Source organism: Athene cunicularia (assembly GCF_003259725.1).
Source record: "Athene cunicularia isolate RWA chromosome 4 unlocalized genomic scaffold, athCun1 chr4_part1, whole genome shotgun sequence".
Classification (NCBI taxonomy): Eukaryota; Metazoa; Chordata; class Aves; order Strigiformes; family Strigidae; genus Athene; species Athene cunicularia.
The window spans coordinates 5,926,578-5,940,545 of NW_020799098.1; the positions used below are offsets into that span (position 1 = coordinate 5,926,578).

The window sequence follows — 13,968 nt, forward strand, 5'->3', positions numbered from 1 at the left end:
CCCCCCCCAACATAATTCAGTCCCTTAGACCCTGTCAATAGGGATATGCTAAGGCTCTATCTCATAGAGGGTTCATTCTGTCTCCACAGGCTGCCCTTTCTCTGTCTCCAAGGCAATAGATGCATTAATGCACTCTCAGACAACAGCCTGCAGTTTAAAATGCTCCTTTGTAAGTGCAGCTTTGGTAGCTTAGAGAGCTGACTACGTAATGTGAACACATTTTTTCAGCACCACGAAAAGCAGGGGGGAGAAAGAAGAAAAGTTTGTTTAGCTAGGACTAAGTTCTGTGTAGTTCTGTGTACTTCTGTGTAGCCATTTTCAGAGTACAGTCGTTAACAGTACTCATTTCAAAGAGTTTCCAATCTAAATGAGCAGATAGTCAAGCCTTACCTCAAGCAAGAGTATTAAAGGTTGTTGTAGAGCCAATGATTCAGTCTTTTTGGCAGGAACTTGTTGCCTTAATGCTCTTGCAGGTGAAACTCAATCGTTTCTCTTGCTGGCAGACTTGTAGCAGCCCCACAGCTCTTAGGAGAGCACAGGCTGGTGGGAGCAAAAATCTGTCCATCCTGCTCCCTAGACGATATCCTGAGAGAAGCACTGGACAAGATAAAAATAGCTTGGGCCAAAAGATGGTGGTTTCATGAGGATATGGCCTGCAGGTGCCATGGGAGTGTGCAGTTATGCAGAGACTGAAGACCAGGCCGAATGCAGCATGAGCTCTCCCTGTACGGGAGCAGATCCGTCACTGTCAGTGGTAGTGGGCTCCTCTGCTGCTGAAGCTTCACAGATGAGCTCTTTCCTGCCCATTTGTCTCACTCCAAATGGCCTCACAGTCTGCACATGACAAAGCGTTGACGCAATTCAGGACATTCATCCTTTGCTCTGGGCAGCATCACTAAATGCAAGTGTGTTCCACTATATATACTCCAGCATGTCCTCTTGACAGCTTCTGTGCCAGCCCTTCTCGCTGTTCTTCCGAGTCATGCCTTTTCTGGCAAAACTCCTTCTTTATACAGGTTTCTGATTTATCTCTTCTGTGTTCATAGCCTGCGGAAAGTCAGGCAGCAGCATTAAGGAACAATGGTACAATTACATCAGAGATCTTTTTCCCCTTCAGGAAGGACGGAGTGAAAATCTCCAGGGATATCTGTTTGTCTTTTATCAGTGCCTGGTAAATGCTTAAAGGCTGGTCAATATTAAACAAGGTTGCTTGGAACTGACATTTAAGAAGTAACAAATATTATGTTTAGTGGTATTTTCTCAACTAACATCTCTTAGGTGCTGTTGAAAGACCTGTGGCATGGTTGAGAAGGAGGAATGATTTTAATCCTTGCAGATGCTAAATATGTCTAGAAGATATTGAATAATCAGCTGTATATGGGGAGAACTATTGCAGCTGCATGTATTTGAGGGGGCGTTTAATACTAAAATGCTGATTAGGAGCCTTAGGCAATGTAAGAAATGTGTAAGGACATGAGTGATGAATGGGACTGTTTTTTGTGTGCACCACAGGATTGTGGTCTGTAGCAGTGACTGATACACTAATGTACGCCTTAAACACTACAGCTCAGCAGTGACTGACAGTCAGCCTAGCCAACGTGTTCAGTCAGCTGTCCACAGTGTGTTGCAGCACAAAGCCAGCCCCTGGAGTTTTTCCCACAAAATACTGTTGATTCTCTTCCTACACGTGACATCGCACACAATCAGCAGTACAGCTCAGCGAGGACCTTAATGGGATAGTCACTTAATTGTGTTTTAAACAAATCACCTTATTGGTATATTAGATGTATCCAACCCCATCTTTGTGATCATCTACAAATTGCACATGAGATTATTACAGTGGAAAGTACTCTTAAAAAACTAATTGATTTTGCATCGAGGGGGTTGTTCATATATCTGAACTAATTCAATTAAATGGTGTAGGGTTTTTTTGTTCTTAGCCAGTTTTGCTTCCAGCTCTTGTGCTGGGGATTTTTTTTTTTTTAAACCTTTCTCTCACTGAGCTTAAAGAACAAACACCAACTTTCCATAGCTCTAGGCATTTTGTTCTTTAAAACTACTCTTTAGTAAATGTTGAATCAAATTTTTCAGTGATGATTTGCATCAGCCATTCAGAGTTACTGTTGCAATTAGGGGGTTTGGGTATTTAAAAATCTTTCATACTTACTTTGGTTATTTCAGGAAGGAAAAATTTTCATAGAAAATCAGTAGGTTCTTTAAGTACATTTGCATCTTTTGAACAGGAAGTTAAAACATTGATTGTTGTTTAATAAACTCCAGTTGAATGACATGTATTATGAAAGCAAAGATGAAGATTTCTGTGCTCTGAAACAATCTTTCTTTCCCCTCTACACCCAAATGTTTTCCCCTAACAGTTTGTTCTTTCCTTTTCTCTATGTAAATATTATGGGACTCTGATGTAAGTGTTATGGATTGCATGAGTTTTCTTCTGAGGTGTTTGGAATAGACTAGCATTTAACAACTTAATCATTTATGGGATGTGTTTTCATTAACGGATGACTTTGTTGATGTGATTAGACTTGTTTGCTTTGGTTGCACTTGACTTCAGCTTTGGAAAGGATATCTGCCTCTGTTTTGTGGCTCCTGGGCAGTGTGTGCTGGTGGAGTTGGCTGCTCCTAACTTCTTGGTTTGGCAATGAAAACTGTTGGGGAACTACATGACTTGGGTCGATGTCTTCTGGAAATGATGGCAAATTTATCTTTGTTGCAGGGAAAAGAAGCTGATCACCATCGTATAATAAATACCTGTTCTCTTACTCTTATTAAGTGGTGTGCAAACCTCTTTACCTGAATTATCCCCTGGATAATGAATTATCCCCCGTTAGCTTTGGAGTGACTTTATCTTCCATTTCAATAATACAATACCTTGCTCCTGGCTGTAGTCAGTGACTGTGGTTTTCCCCATTGCTTCCAAGGAATTACAGTGATGGGAGGAAGAATTAATTGTGCCCAGTAAAATAAGGGGTGGTCCAGATTCTCTCAAAGATATTGGGGTGCCTGATTCCCACTGTAACTGTATTTAAGTGTCAAAATTTTTCAGAGGATCTAGATCAAAGTAATTTGCTCATCAGTAGTTAGAGTGGGCCAGATCCTGAACTCTGTTATATTAATAAAAATCCATAGGAGTTACTCTGGATTCACACAGCAGTGTAGACCAGAGCCTGAATCAAAGCAATTGCTGAAAAACCCCAGCATGCTACTGAATCTCATTTGTTGCTGTAGAAAGAGTGTTGCAGGTGAGATTTTGTAGCCCTTGTAGAATCACAGAGATTAAAGATGATGAAGGTGCAGCCCTGCATTCCCTTGTCTGTGCTGGGTTGTTCCTTGTTGTGTGTTTAATAGCTTAGATCCTAACTCTGCAGAGCACCCAGACATCTACTTTAACTTAAAATATGCCCAGCTTCAGGGCTTCCTACACAATGTGTTGGTTATATCAGTTCCCTTTGAAGGAGTCAGGATAGGATGATAGGAACTGGAATTAAGGGGTGCACTTCCTTAGACTGTTTACAGTCAAGATTCTGTCTTGCCTTAGTGAAGAGAGGAGTCTCATCAGGTCTGGAATACTGAAAAGACATTTGCAAGAGGCAGCAGCAGCTTTCTTCCTGGCACACCAATGGATTTCCCATTTCTGCAGTGATTCTGCCCCTCCACGCAAAGGTGTGGAGCCATAAATGTAAAAGATGGAAACACCCAAAACACAGCCAGCTCTGAGATGGGGAGTGAGAGTGTCCCAAAGATCAGAGAGCCAGGAGAGTCATCTGGTATATGGTCCAGGTTTTTACACAGCCACCTCCTGGCTGTGACACGGACCCTGGGGCTGTCAGCTGCTTCCCTGGAACAGCACACACTGCTGGCTCTGCCACTTTGGGGACATCTGATAGTGGCCTGAGGGCACACAGCCTCTGTCCTAAAGATGGCTGTTAGAAACACACAAGAGGTCACCTGAGGCCAATTGCTGTCCTCAAGAAACATGTACCAGTGCTGACAACATGTTTTGCTCCTCGGTCTTTACCTTCTCCATAAACAAACCTTGGTGTCCCAGAACATCCATTCACTTTAAGCCTCCATCTCCTTTCTCACTAATTCCTCACATGTGTGTTTATTATTCTGGTTGATCCCCTGCTTTACATTTTCTCCTGCAGAGGACTCACTTTCTTGGTGTCGGATTTTTTTTTTTTTTTTCCCCTGGCATCACCCTATTCACAAAAAACCCCCCAACTTCAGAGTTGATACTTATGCAGCAGCAGCCCCTCAGAGCTGAGTTATCTCCAGTGCCACAACAGTGTAATGCTTCCACAAACGTGGGACAAAGTCTGGCACCCCAGATCAATATGAGGTTGGGCTTGCCCACAATACAGATGTTCTCTCCAAGGCAGGGTGGGTATGGAATCCTCCCTTCTTGCTCTGGGTTTTAAAGAACAGGCCCAATGTATTCAAGACCTCCTCTCATCAATGGTCAGAGATGTAGTGTACAGACCTGGGACAGACCCACTTCTTGCCTTTTCCAGTTCAGTGAGGCTGAAGCCAAACTGGTTCCCATTTGGCTGGTTTTCAGTGCCTCATTCGTAATGAGATGGAGCAAGGGAGAAGGAATCAGACCAACTTCCAGTGGACTTTACAGACTTCTCCGCTGAGGGGGTCAAAGCAGTATGTGCCAGCTTGGAGGCAGAGCTCTCCTCTTGATCTTCACAGAAGCAGCTCCAGGACATGGATGTGATGCTCAGGCTGATGGAGAGAGCGGACGAGTGCAGGAGGCTGTGCCTCTGCTGTGCCTGCCTTGGAGACAGATGACACAGGTGGCAGAGCTCCTTGGTTATCTTTTTTTTTTTTGCCCAGCACCCAATTTAAGAGAGAGAATAATAATGGAGAAGGCAATGTACACTGAAAAAACCCTGGGATTCATAGGAGCATTATCAGGGCTGACAGTTCCTTCTGTCTCCTTTTGCAGTGGAGCAGCTGGCTGTGGGAGAAAGGGAGCAGGGCACATTTGCATGATCCTGTATGCTCTCAGCTTTAGCAGCCAGTGTCTCTGTGCTCTGGTCACTGAGTTTGCTAGTTCTGGTTCTCCAACACCCTTCTGTCCTGTTCCATTCAAGTCCTGTTTTCCCTGGGGAAAGCCCTTGTCTCCTCACAGAGGCACATGGCTGGACCTGTGTTGTTGGGCCACTGTGCAAGCCTCAGTGAGACAGCTAAAAGAAGTCCTGACCCACTTTTACTATCTGGAAACAAAATGCCTAAAGTCCAGCCGCAGTCCACATCTGGGGGGCCTCTGGGGAAGAGGGCAGCAGGGAGTAGTCATATAAATTGGTGTTGGGGGCAGTACTTGGCCTCCAGGCTGCATCTTTGGGCGTGCTTGGTTCAGGCTTTGCTGAACAAACATTTAAAACAAAATTGACTCAATTTTTTCTTGGCTTAGAGAGGTGCCAAGGACCAGCTTCCACATCCAAGAGGGCCTAAGCTAGGCTCTTCCTGGGTAGCTTACTTCCCAAGTGGAAGGATAAAACAGTAATTTAAATAAAACGTTCCTGTACTGCTTTGCCATGTGGTCTAGAGAACATTTAATTCTCCCCACAGTGTAGTCTTAACAGTCTTAAAAAACCCAATTCAGCATTATCCTGGGCCTCTCTGCAACGTGACTATCAGCATTTTCCGTACAGCTGGGAAAAAAGTCAACTTCCAGCTCTTCCTGCAAACCTGCAATGGTGTTTTCCAGCCTGCCCATGCATATGGTGATAAAGGGGTAAAAACATGGGGTCAGTGGAGGATGATGTGCACTGCTGTCTCTTGAGCAGCCGCATCCTGTGGGCTGAACACAGGGGCTGAGAATGTTTAGCTGCTGACTTGAGTTTGGCACTGGAGGGAGCCCCAGTGACCTGCTCATGACTCATGGTGTTGCTGCAGCCAAATCACTTTCCCTTTGTCTCTCTGTTACCCAACTGAAAGAGCTACTGGAGAATTCAGTTCTGTGCTTTAAGGGTCTAAATGGATTAGTAAGTATTAGATGTGTAAGCATCCTCTTTGGTTTTAGTCTTTGGTCCAGCGGAGTCTTACAGTCAGGCTGAGACAAGAAGCACAAAGCATTACTTCTATGTATGTTCATAAACAGTCTAAGTATTGAGCCAATAATTGTGGTTAATGACATCTAAACAGCAAACACATCCACTCCTGACACGTTTCAGAATTAAAAAAGCCTAAGTATCAGTTATTAATCAGAGAAAGCTCTAGCCCCGCTAAGAAACTGTGGAGATACAGGAAGCTTGGTCATGCTGGGTGTCCTCTTCTGTGCCTCTTTCTTTGGACTGTCCATTAAAAATACCATCTTGCTTCACTGTCTGGATTTAAGGCAGCAAATGGATTGTGACCAGTCCCACAAATATGGTTACAAGGATAAGAACCACTAAGCAGGCATTAATGGTCTGTAGTCATGGGGCCATAATCTGCCTTCAGATCCATCACTGGAGCTAATGCTCTATAAAATTTACTGTAGAGTGACTGAAGAGAGCCTTTCCCATGCTCTGGTCTTGCAGCAACACTCCCACTTGCTGAGAGTCCATTCAGTGCCTGGTAAAGCTTTTGGTTAACCTCGGTGGATCTCAGACTGGGTGCTTGGCTTGAGCTCTCTCAGCTTCCAGTCTGTTAGTGCTGCTGTGCTTCATATTTCTGCATCCCAGGCAACTCTCTCTATACTGACCAGAGGGCTTCAGCACTCATTTGGTGTCTTCTAGAGGACACTCCTTCTGGAAGCAGTAGATGCAGGAACTGTGGATGGAATCAGCATTTCAGTAAATCAGCTGTTTTATTTATCCCTGAGCCAAACAAACAAAAAAAAGTATCTCATTCTAGAGTCAACCTCCAGAACATCAGAAGCTGCGAATTTAGTCTCAATTCTATACAAAATAATCCAAATAGAGTTTATAATGCCTTCACAAACAAGAGCCTTTTTGATTTCTAACCCCACAGCTGCTATTACTCAAGTGTGATGTGTGAACCTTCTGTCTGTTAATCCCTGGAAGATGCATGGCTTTGCAGTGAGGTGGCATTTGACAGTGTGAATCAAACAATCACTGATTTCCTCATCCTTTGTCTTCACATTTAGACTGTAAATGGCCATGTTATGTAGCTGTGGACAATAAGTATGAAAAGCCACCTGAGGCAAACTGTGAAACAAAAGGTTCTGTGTTCTCAGATGATGAAGAGAACAATTCATTGGATTGTGCATTCGTGAACAAAAGGCCCAAAAAGAAGGATCAACCCCTTGAGGTACTTCCATATTGTCAAGGCTCCTCCTTCTATGACATTTGTTATGAATTTCTCTCTTTGGTCTAAAAACACTGAGTACAAACAATACATTTATGGTCTTGCTATGGGTTTGCTCACTTTTCAGCATATGTGGATTTCCTGGAAGAAGTCTGAATTTGTACCTGTGGAGATAATAGTTAAACGGGCCTTCAGAGTTGGATCTGAATTGCAGAACTTGGGTTTAGCTCTAAACCACGTGCTAACATGGAGGTATTTGGGTGAGAATATCTGGATATCAACTGCTAGTTGATTTTTCATGTCTGTAGAGGAAAATATATTCTCACCCCCAAGGCAGGGTAGTCAATGGTGAGAACAGCCAGCACCCACAGCCAGAGCGCTCACAGTTCAGAGCCCAGTCCCCCTCGGTTGAGTTCACACCTAGCCAAACCCAGTGGCAGTTCTACCTGCATGACTGCCATAGGTTTTGAATCAGGCACTGTATTAACAAATATTCTTTAAGTTGCTTCATGGAAACAAAAGAACTAAAGGAGACGCAAACCTCACACTGTGGTTTGCCAAAAGCCGTTTTAGCAACACTTTGTTGTGGAGGAAATAAAATTACGGGAGATGATGTAGGCAAAGACTCCTTCCAGATCTGGGCAGGGGGGATGGAGCCACAGCCAGCAGCTCCCAAATTCGAGCTGGGAGATCTCTGCCATGGAGGAGCTGAGTTTGTTCCACCCTCCCCTTAGCTCAGTGTGAGGGAGCAGGAGTTTGGTTTGGTTAGCAGTTGTATGTATGTCCTTCTGGTGGGTTGTCCTACCTCTGGGGGCTCTCACCAGAAGCTGGGCTCTCTTCTTACCATGGAAAGATGCAGCCTCTCTAGCTACTCTCAGAGCTGTCTAGCAGCCTCCTAAAGGAGGCAGAGCTACTCATTTCTGATTTAAGAGTCCTACTGAGTATTTAATTTGCTTTAAGAGCCGTCTGGCTTCCCCAAGAGCAGCCTTCTCCCAAGCTGCAGGAAGTACTGCTCTCATTGTTCAGCTGTGTCCCAGGGCTCCTGCTTTACAGAGAGCAATTCTGAGTCAGCAGCTATGGAATCTGGTGTGGTGTAGGATCCCCGGCTGCCATCCATAGCAGCTTTCTTCCTCAGCTTTTCTCCTCCAGCTGTGCCTTTCTGGGTGCAGCCAGCCCATCCAGGTCTGTTTTGCTTTTGGGGATTTGCAATGGAGACTTGAGGTAAAATTTCAGGCTTGGAAGAAGGATTGAGGTGTTGGATTGATCCCATCTCTGCAAAAAACTTATTTGGCTTATGGGCAAGCTAGAAGAGATGGAGATTTAGATGGAGTCTAAACAAAACCTCACCGTGCTGCAGTTCCTTATCTATATGAATATTTATGCCTTGCTGCATCATGGGAATGTGGAAATACAGCATGATCTTGGGTTTGAAAATCCTATAAAACCGAAATTAGAAAGTCCTCACTTATGAATGGTAGGATCTTGTCAGAGTCTTACAGGTAAACAGGTTGATGCTGTTAAAGAAAACAAAGCTCTGGATATTTATGTAAATGGAGTAGAATTGCTTACCAGGCCTTGCAGTGTTGAATGATGCTATGACAGGCCTCCACACTGAGAATTTGTGCTCCTCTGCAACATCTGGTAACCATTTCATTTTGTGAAGCTTGCAAGACACAACGCCATGCCAGAGCTCTTCTGAGAGAAGTATGCACTGCAGATTAGGTTGCTGGATTTTTTTTCCTGGTTTGCTAGTCTAACTAATTTGTTTCTCAGTCTGGAGAATGGGGTTAATCACAGTAAACCAATTTCATGGAGTTAGTCTGGCTCCTCCTGGGCATTCAGGGCTCCTTTTCAAAGCTCTCTGCATCAGCTGACTGGAAGGCAGAATTGCAATACTTGGCTTCTAAAACAATAACAACGGATTGTGTCTGGCTTGTCTCCCAAGCAAGAGGCTGCTCTTTGAGAAGAGTTCTGCCTTCTGAGAATGACAGGCCCCATGTGTTTCACCTTGAGGACCCTTTCAGCTTTGTAATACCCCAAGGAGCTGTACTCTCAGAAGGGCTGTGGCTGGGATGGACAGTGCAGGACTGGGAGACACCAGAGCTGGCTTTCTGCCATCAGTTTGCTCTCTTGATCCAGGAGCTGCTGAGAATGGCACCAATTTGTCCTGGCTCCTTCAAATGTTATGTTATAAGCGATCTTTAGCCACACCTCCAGCCAAGCACCAGAGGGGAAGGTGTTGGTGTAAACTGAGTAAAGGTACAAGAGGTTTCTTAATGGGGTTAGTCCTCAGCTGGTCATTCATTAATGACCTTCAGGGCCAAGATCTGCTTCTCCATTACTTCATGCCTGGAATGGGATCATTGCCACAGAGATGCCACAGAGATGGGTGAGTTTTAAGGAAAGAAAAAATATTTCCTATTATGCTACTGAAGCTTTGTTTTGCTTTTCTGCAGGCACCGCCTAGGACCCTTAGACCTCGCTTCAGGAAGAAAAGTACCTCGTCCTCTGCCACTGAAACAATGTGAGTGCAATGAGCCAATAGCACCAAGATCCACAGAATGTCTCTCTTCTGCCTTAAAGAGCTACTCGTTAATAATGTAGGAAACAGCAGTGGGATGGATGTGCTTTGATGTACAGCATTGCAGACATGGCCTTTCTCTCTCCTCTCTCTGTATCCTTCTGTTACACGCTTCTCACATTTGTCCATGATGTGGGTAGGACAGTCTGGTAGGCACCTGCAGGTAAAAAGTCCTTGTTTTGTTTGCAGAGTGTACACCCACTCACGCTAATCATGTAAGGCTGTACATTTACAATTCTTATTTGTGTCTGCATAGCTCTAGCTCTGTGAATGCACAGCGGAAGCAAAAATAATCATGATGATACATTGACAGTGTATTTATTTATGGCTTTAGCATTAATGAAGTGGATTTGCAGAAGCCAGGAATTTCTCTTTCCTCCCTTCCTCCTCAAGACTGTAAATGATGCAACAAATGTCAAAGTACTTTGACTGTACAGAATGTTCAAGATTCATTAGCAAAAGCTGAGCTGCAACTCTGTTTCTGTTTCTGCAAGTAAATCACGTGTTCTGAGAAAAACATTGTTCTAAAAACTGTAGAGGCAGAACCACTTACTGAGGAGAGGAAGAGACATGCAAGAGAAAATAAATGGTTTCAACGATGTAATGAAGGGGGAGTCTTAATTTTGATCAGACTGAGCCAGGAGAGTATTGTGTGGAAAATGATGGCGGCTAGAAGAACTAGATCATATCGCTTGTGGCAAATGTTCTACTGCCAGTTTTTAAGTGTGAGCAAGCCAGGCTTGTACTAGCTACAGCAACAGAAGTTAGAATCGCTTTAGTGATGCACTTCCAGGGGAAAATGCACCTTTCTCCCCTGTCTGCATCAGTGTCAGTCCCAGTGCTCTGCTTTCCTGGTGAGGTGCTGCTGTTCTACTTGCATGAGCAGAGCAGGGCGCTGGGTCTGAGCTGCTTTTTGAAGCCTGGAGTTTCGCCTGTAGCATGAAGTTTGGTTAGAACCACAAGAACCAGATGCAGTGGTATATTTGTATCCATATATAAATGAGAAATATAAAAGAAGATGAAGACTTGGTAGGGTTTGTGTATTTGTGCTTCAAGTTGGTGTCTCTTGTAAGTGTTGAGCATGTGAGATTCACACATAAGTTAATTACGTGGCCCTTTGTGTTTGCTCTTGGACCTGTCACATAGACTAGAAAAACATTAGCATTATGTAGAATGTGCCATCACTAACAGATCAGTACATGGGCTTGATGATGAACAGTACTGTTAATCTAGTTCACGTGCAGCAGTCCAGGATGCCAACAGCCGGCTGGAGTGGATCAGGCTCAGAGATAAATCTGAAGTGGCCTTTAAAACCTTTCTTCTGCCGGCTATGCATCGATATCCCAGCTGTCCCTGTCTGATGGATCACTGAGGTTTCCCCCAGAGCTTCCTACATACGTGGGGAAGAGAGTGAAAAAAATTATGCGCACGCACAAGTGTTTATCTGAGCTGGCTAGGAAGTGGAAAAAGCAAGCAGGTATTTCCTGTGTCTGCCACAATTATTTGGCCTCATTACCTGAGAATTTTATTTCCTTTACGTGTGCTAATTCAATCGTATTTTGCAATGAGTAAAAAGGAAAAAGTCTTTAGAAAGTAAATTGAAAAAAACAACAAACCTCTCTAAATAGTAGTTACGGAAGGTTTGGAAGATACTCAGCAAAAGCTTTGAGGGGCTAAGCTTGTGTGCTTTATTTTTAAGCAGCTTTAGAGTTTATTTGATTTCTTTTGGCAAACATTAAAAAGAAATAGAAAAACTGCCTGCAGTGTTAGCAGAAAATAAAATCCTGTTGCAAGCAAGCTGTTATTTCCCTGCTATGCAATGGGCTGCCATACGATAAAAAAGAAGCTGACAAGTTTGCACTCAGTTATGCCAAAAACCCAACAACATAGAGCTACATAACATCTGACAAATTCTGTTCTCAGACATGCTGTATTAACATTGATTCTCACTAAAATTATTAAATGTGCGTCTAATCTGCTGTTTTACTGTAAACTTGACTGTTTAGCATTTCTTAAGTGCTGAGGTGAAATTGTTGACAAGGGAGTTGCCTTATATCTCTCAAAACATTCACTGTATAAAGGAGAAAAATAAACCTTTTCATATCTCTGGCAAAAATGTATTAATTTATCAACTGAGCTGTATATTTGTGTATAGATAGACAAGAAATGTGAATGCCTAACCACGTACACTTAGTGCTGTAGTGTTCTGTATACAGAAGAGAACGGTCATTTGCTTTTGATTCCTCATCTTCCACACACAGGTTGTTTACAGGTGTTGCCCCAAGTCTTTAATTTCACTCTTTGGCTCCTTGCGTTCGTTCAGAACAAACACCAGACATGAAGTCTTTTGTTCCCGTTTTTCCTCTCGAGTCTGCCAAGGAACGAGCCCGATTCAGGGAGTCGCCTTCCTGCGCTGATGCTGACCCCTCCTGGCAAAGCAGAGTTTTAGCAGGATTCGAGCAAAGGGAGGACGCAGGGACGGTGGCTTCTTGCGTGTGTTGGCCGGGAGTAACTCCCAGCTTCCTCCCAGCTCAGGCTCGGAGGGTGCGAGCTGGCTGACCGCTTGCACATTCCTCGTAAACGCAAGCAGTCTTTCAGCTGATGGTTTAAAATAGCAACAGATCTGGCTTAAGTAAGAAAATCACGGTTTGGGGACTCCACAGTCAGCCCTGTACGGCAGGCAGGCACCTCCTGGCTTCTCAGAGGTGGCCTGGAGATTGTAATCCTGAAAGGAACCAGCCAGCCCTAGAAAATACAGCCTTTACCCAGCACAAGGCTCAAGTGAAACCTGAATTATTTTGAGCAAGTAAAAGAGAGGCTGAGGGGAAGGAAACTGCAGCTGAAGATGGTCCATGGAAAATGGGCCTGTGAGTTACCTCATCAGTGCTTTATGACCATAAATTCACCTAAATTATGAGGAGAATTAAGCTTAGAGCAGTTCAGTGCAGTCCTCCACGCCTCCATTCTTGTCGTAGGGGTGTCAGTGCAGTCATGGCGGTTGCCAATTGCTGATTGAGGATCATAACTAATAGAGACAAGACAGACTTGATGGGTATTGCTGTCACCTTGGAACTAATCCCCCGCTAATCTAAACTCTGCAAGTGCAATCCCAGCACAGAAGGAAAGGAGAATCGGGTTATTTATTCCTATTAAGAGGGAGAAAGCTGCTTGGAGAGATACGATGCTCCCTAGCCTCATGTAAACAACCTGCTGCCTCCAACTGCTCTCATCTAGTGATGAAACACTTGTGCTTGTGACCGAATGCTCGTTAAACACAGTCTCCTTTTTGCTGTTTGTTTCGGGTACCCGTTTTGCATCTAGCACCATATTTGAAATAGCGGAGAACACTACGTTGGGATTTGCGTTTAGACAAACTATTTAAGGATCATAAATTGTGCACTTCATGTGATTTCTTTCCTGTGATCGGTAGAAAAGGTCTGTGATGGAATGGTACACTTAATGCCTCACACGGATGGCCATTACAACAGTATTCCAAAGGTTGATGTTTTGCTGGTTTTGTTATACTGCTTGATATACATCTTGAATAAAGTCTTAATCTTTTCTTTAAGTGTAATTATACCCCACACTGCATACCTGATCACATGTATATATGGAACAGAACGAAGGATTTATCATGGGGTCCTTTTTGAGTGTATACAGTGCAACTAGTCTCTGGTTTTGGTAAGGTCTAGATCGGAGGTTTTTCCCTCAAAACTGATACTGCAGCAAGTGTCTGAAAAGCAGTTGCCTCTAGCAGTAGCTTCAAAACATTCACTGATAACCCATTATTAAGCAGATAGTCCCTGGTAATCAGTTCCAGAGCCACCTGTAGAGCAAGAGATGGTTTGCCGTACAAGGCTGTAGCATTTCAATGAATTCACTAGTTACTCCGAGTGTTCAGTAGCTGTATTTTTTTTCCAGTTCATAATACAGAAAGAAGTTCTGAAGGACATGCAGCACTTAGTGAGTACATCTATATACAGTCAGCCAGAATTGAGATAAAAATAATACAGCAGTCAAAGTAATTATTCTGGCCTGCCAGATACATTGAACAGACTAAAGATGTTTTCTTTTTTTTTTTTTTTTTTTTTTTTTAAAGAAAAGATTAA

At 43.6% G+C, this 13,968-nt stretch overlaps 1 protein-coding gene across 2 annotated transcripts in view; it reads left to right on the forward strand.

Annotated features, from left to right (window-relative positions):
• The window catches only part of REEP1 (receptor accessory protein 1), a 72,638-nt gene extending 59,211 nt beyond the window's left edge, over window positions 1–13,427 (forward strand). For both annotated transcript variants that reach the window (XM_026846596.1, XM_026846597.1), the window contains exon 8: window positions 9,735–13,427. In XM_026846596.1, the coding sequence (XP_026702397.1) occupies window positions 9,735–9,745 (11 nt within the window). In that variant the 3' untranslated portion in view covers window positions 9,746–13,427. The remainder of the gene's footprint in view (window positions 1–9,734) is intronic.
• The last annotated feature ends 541 nt before the right edge of the window (window positions 13,428–13,968 follow it).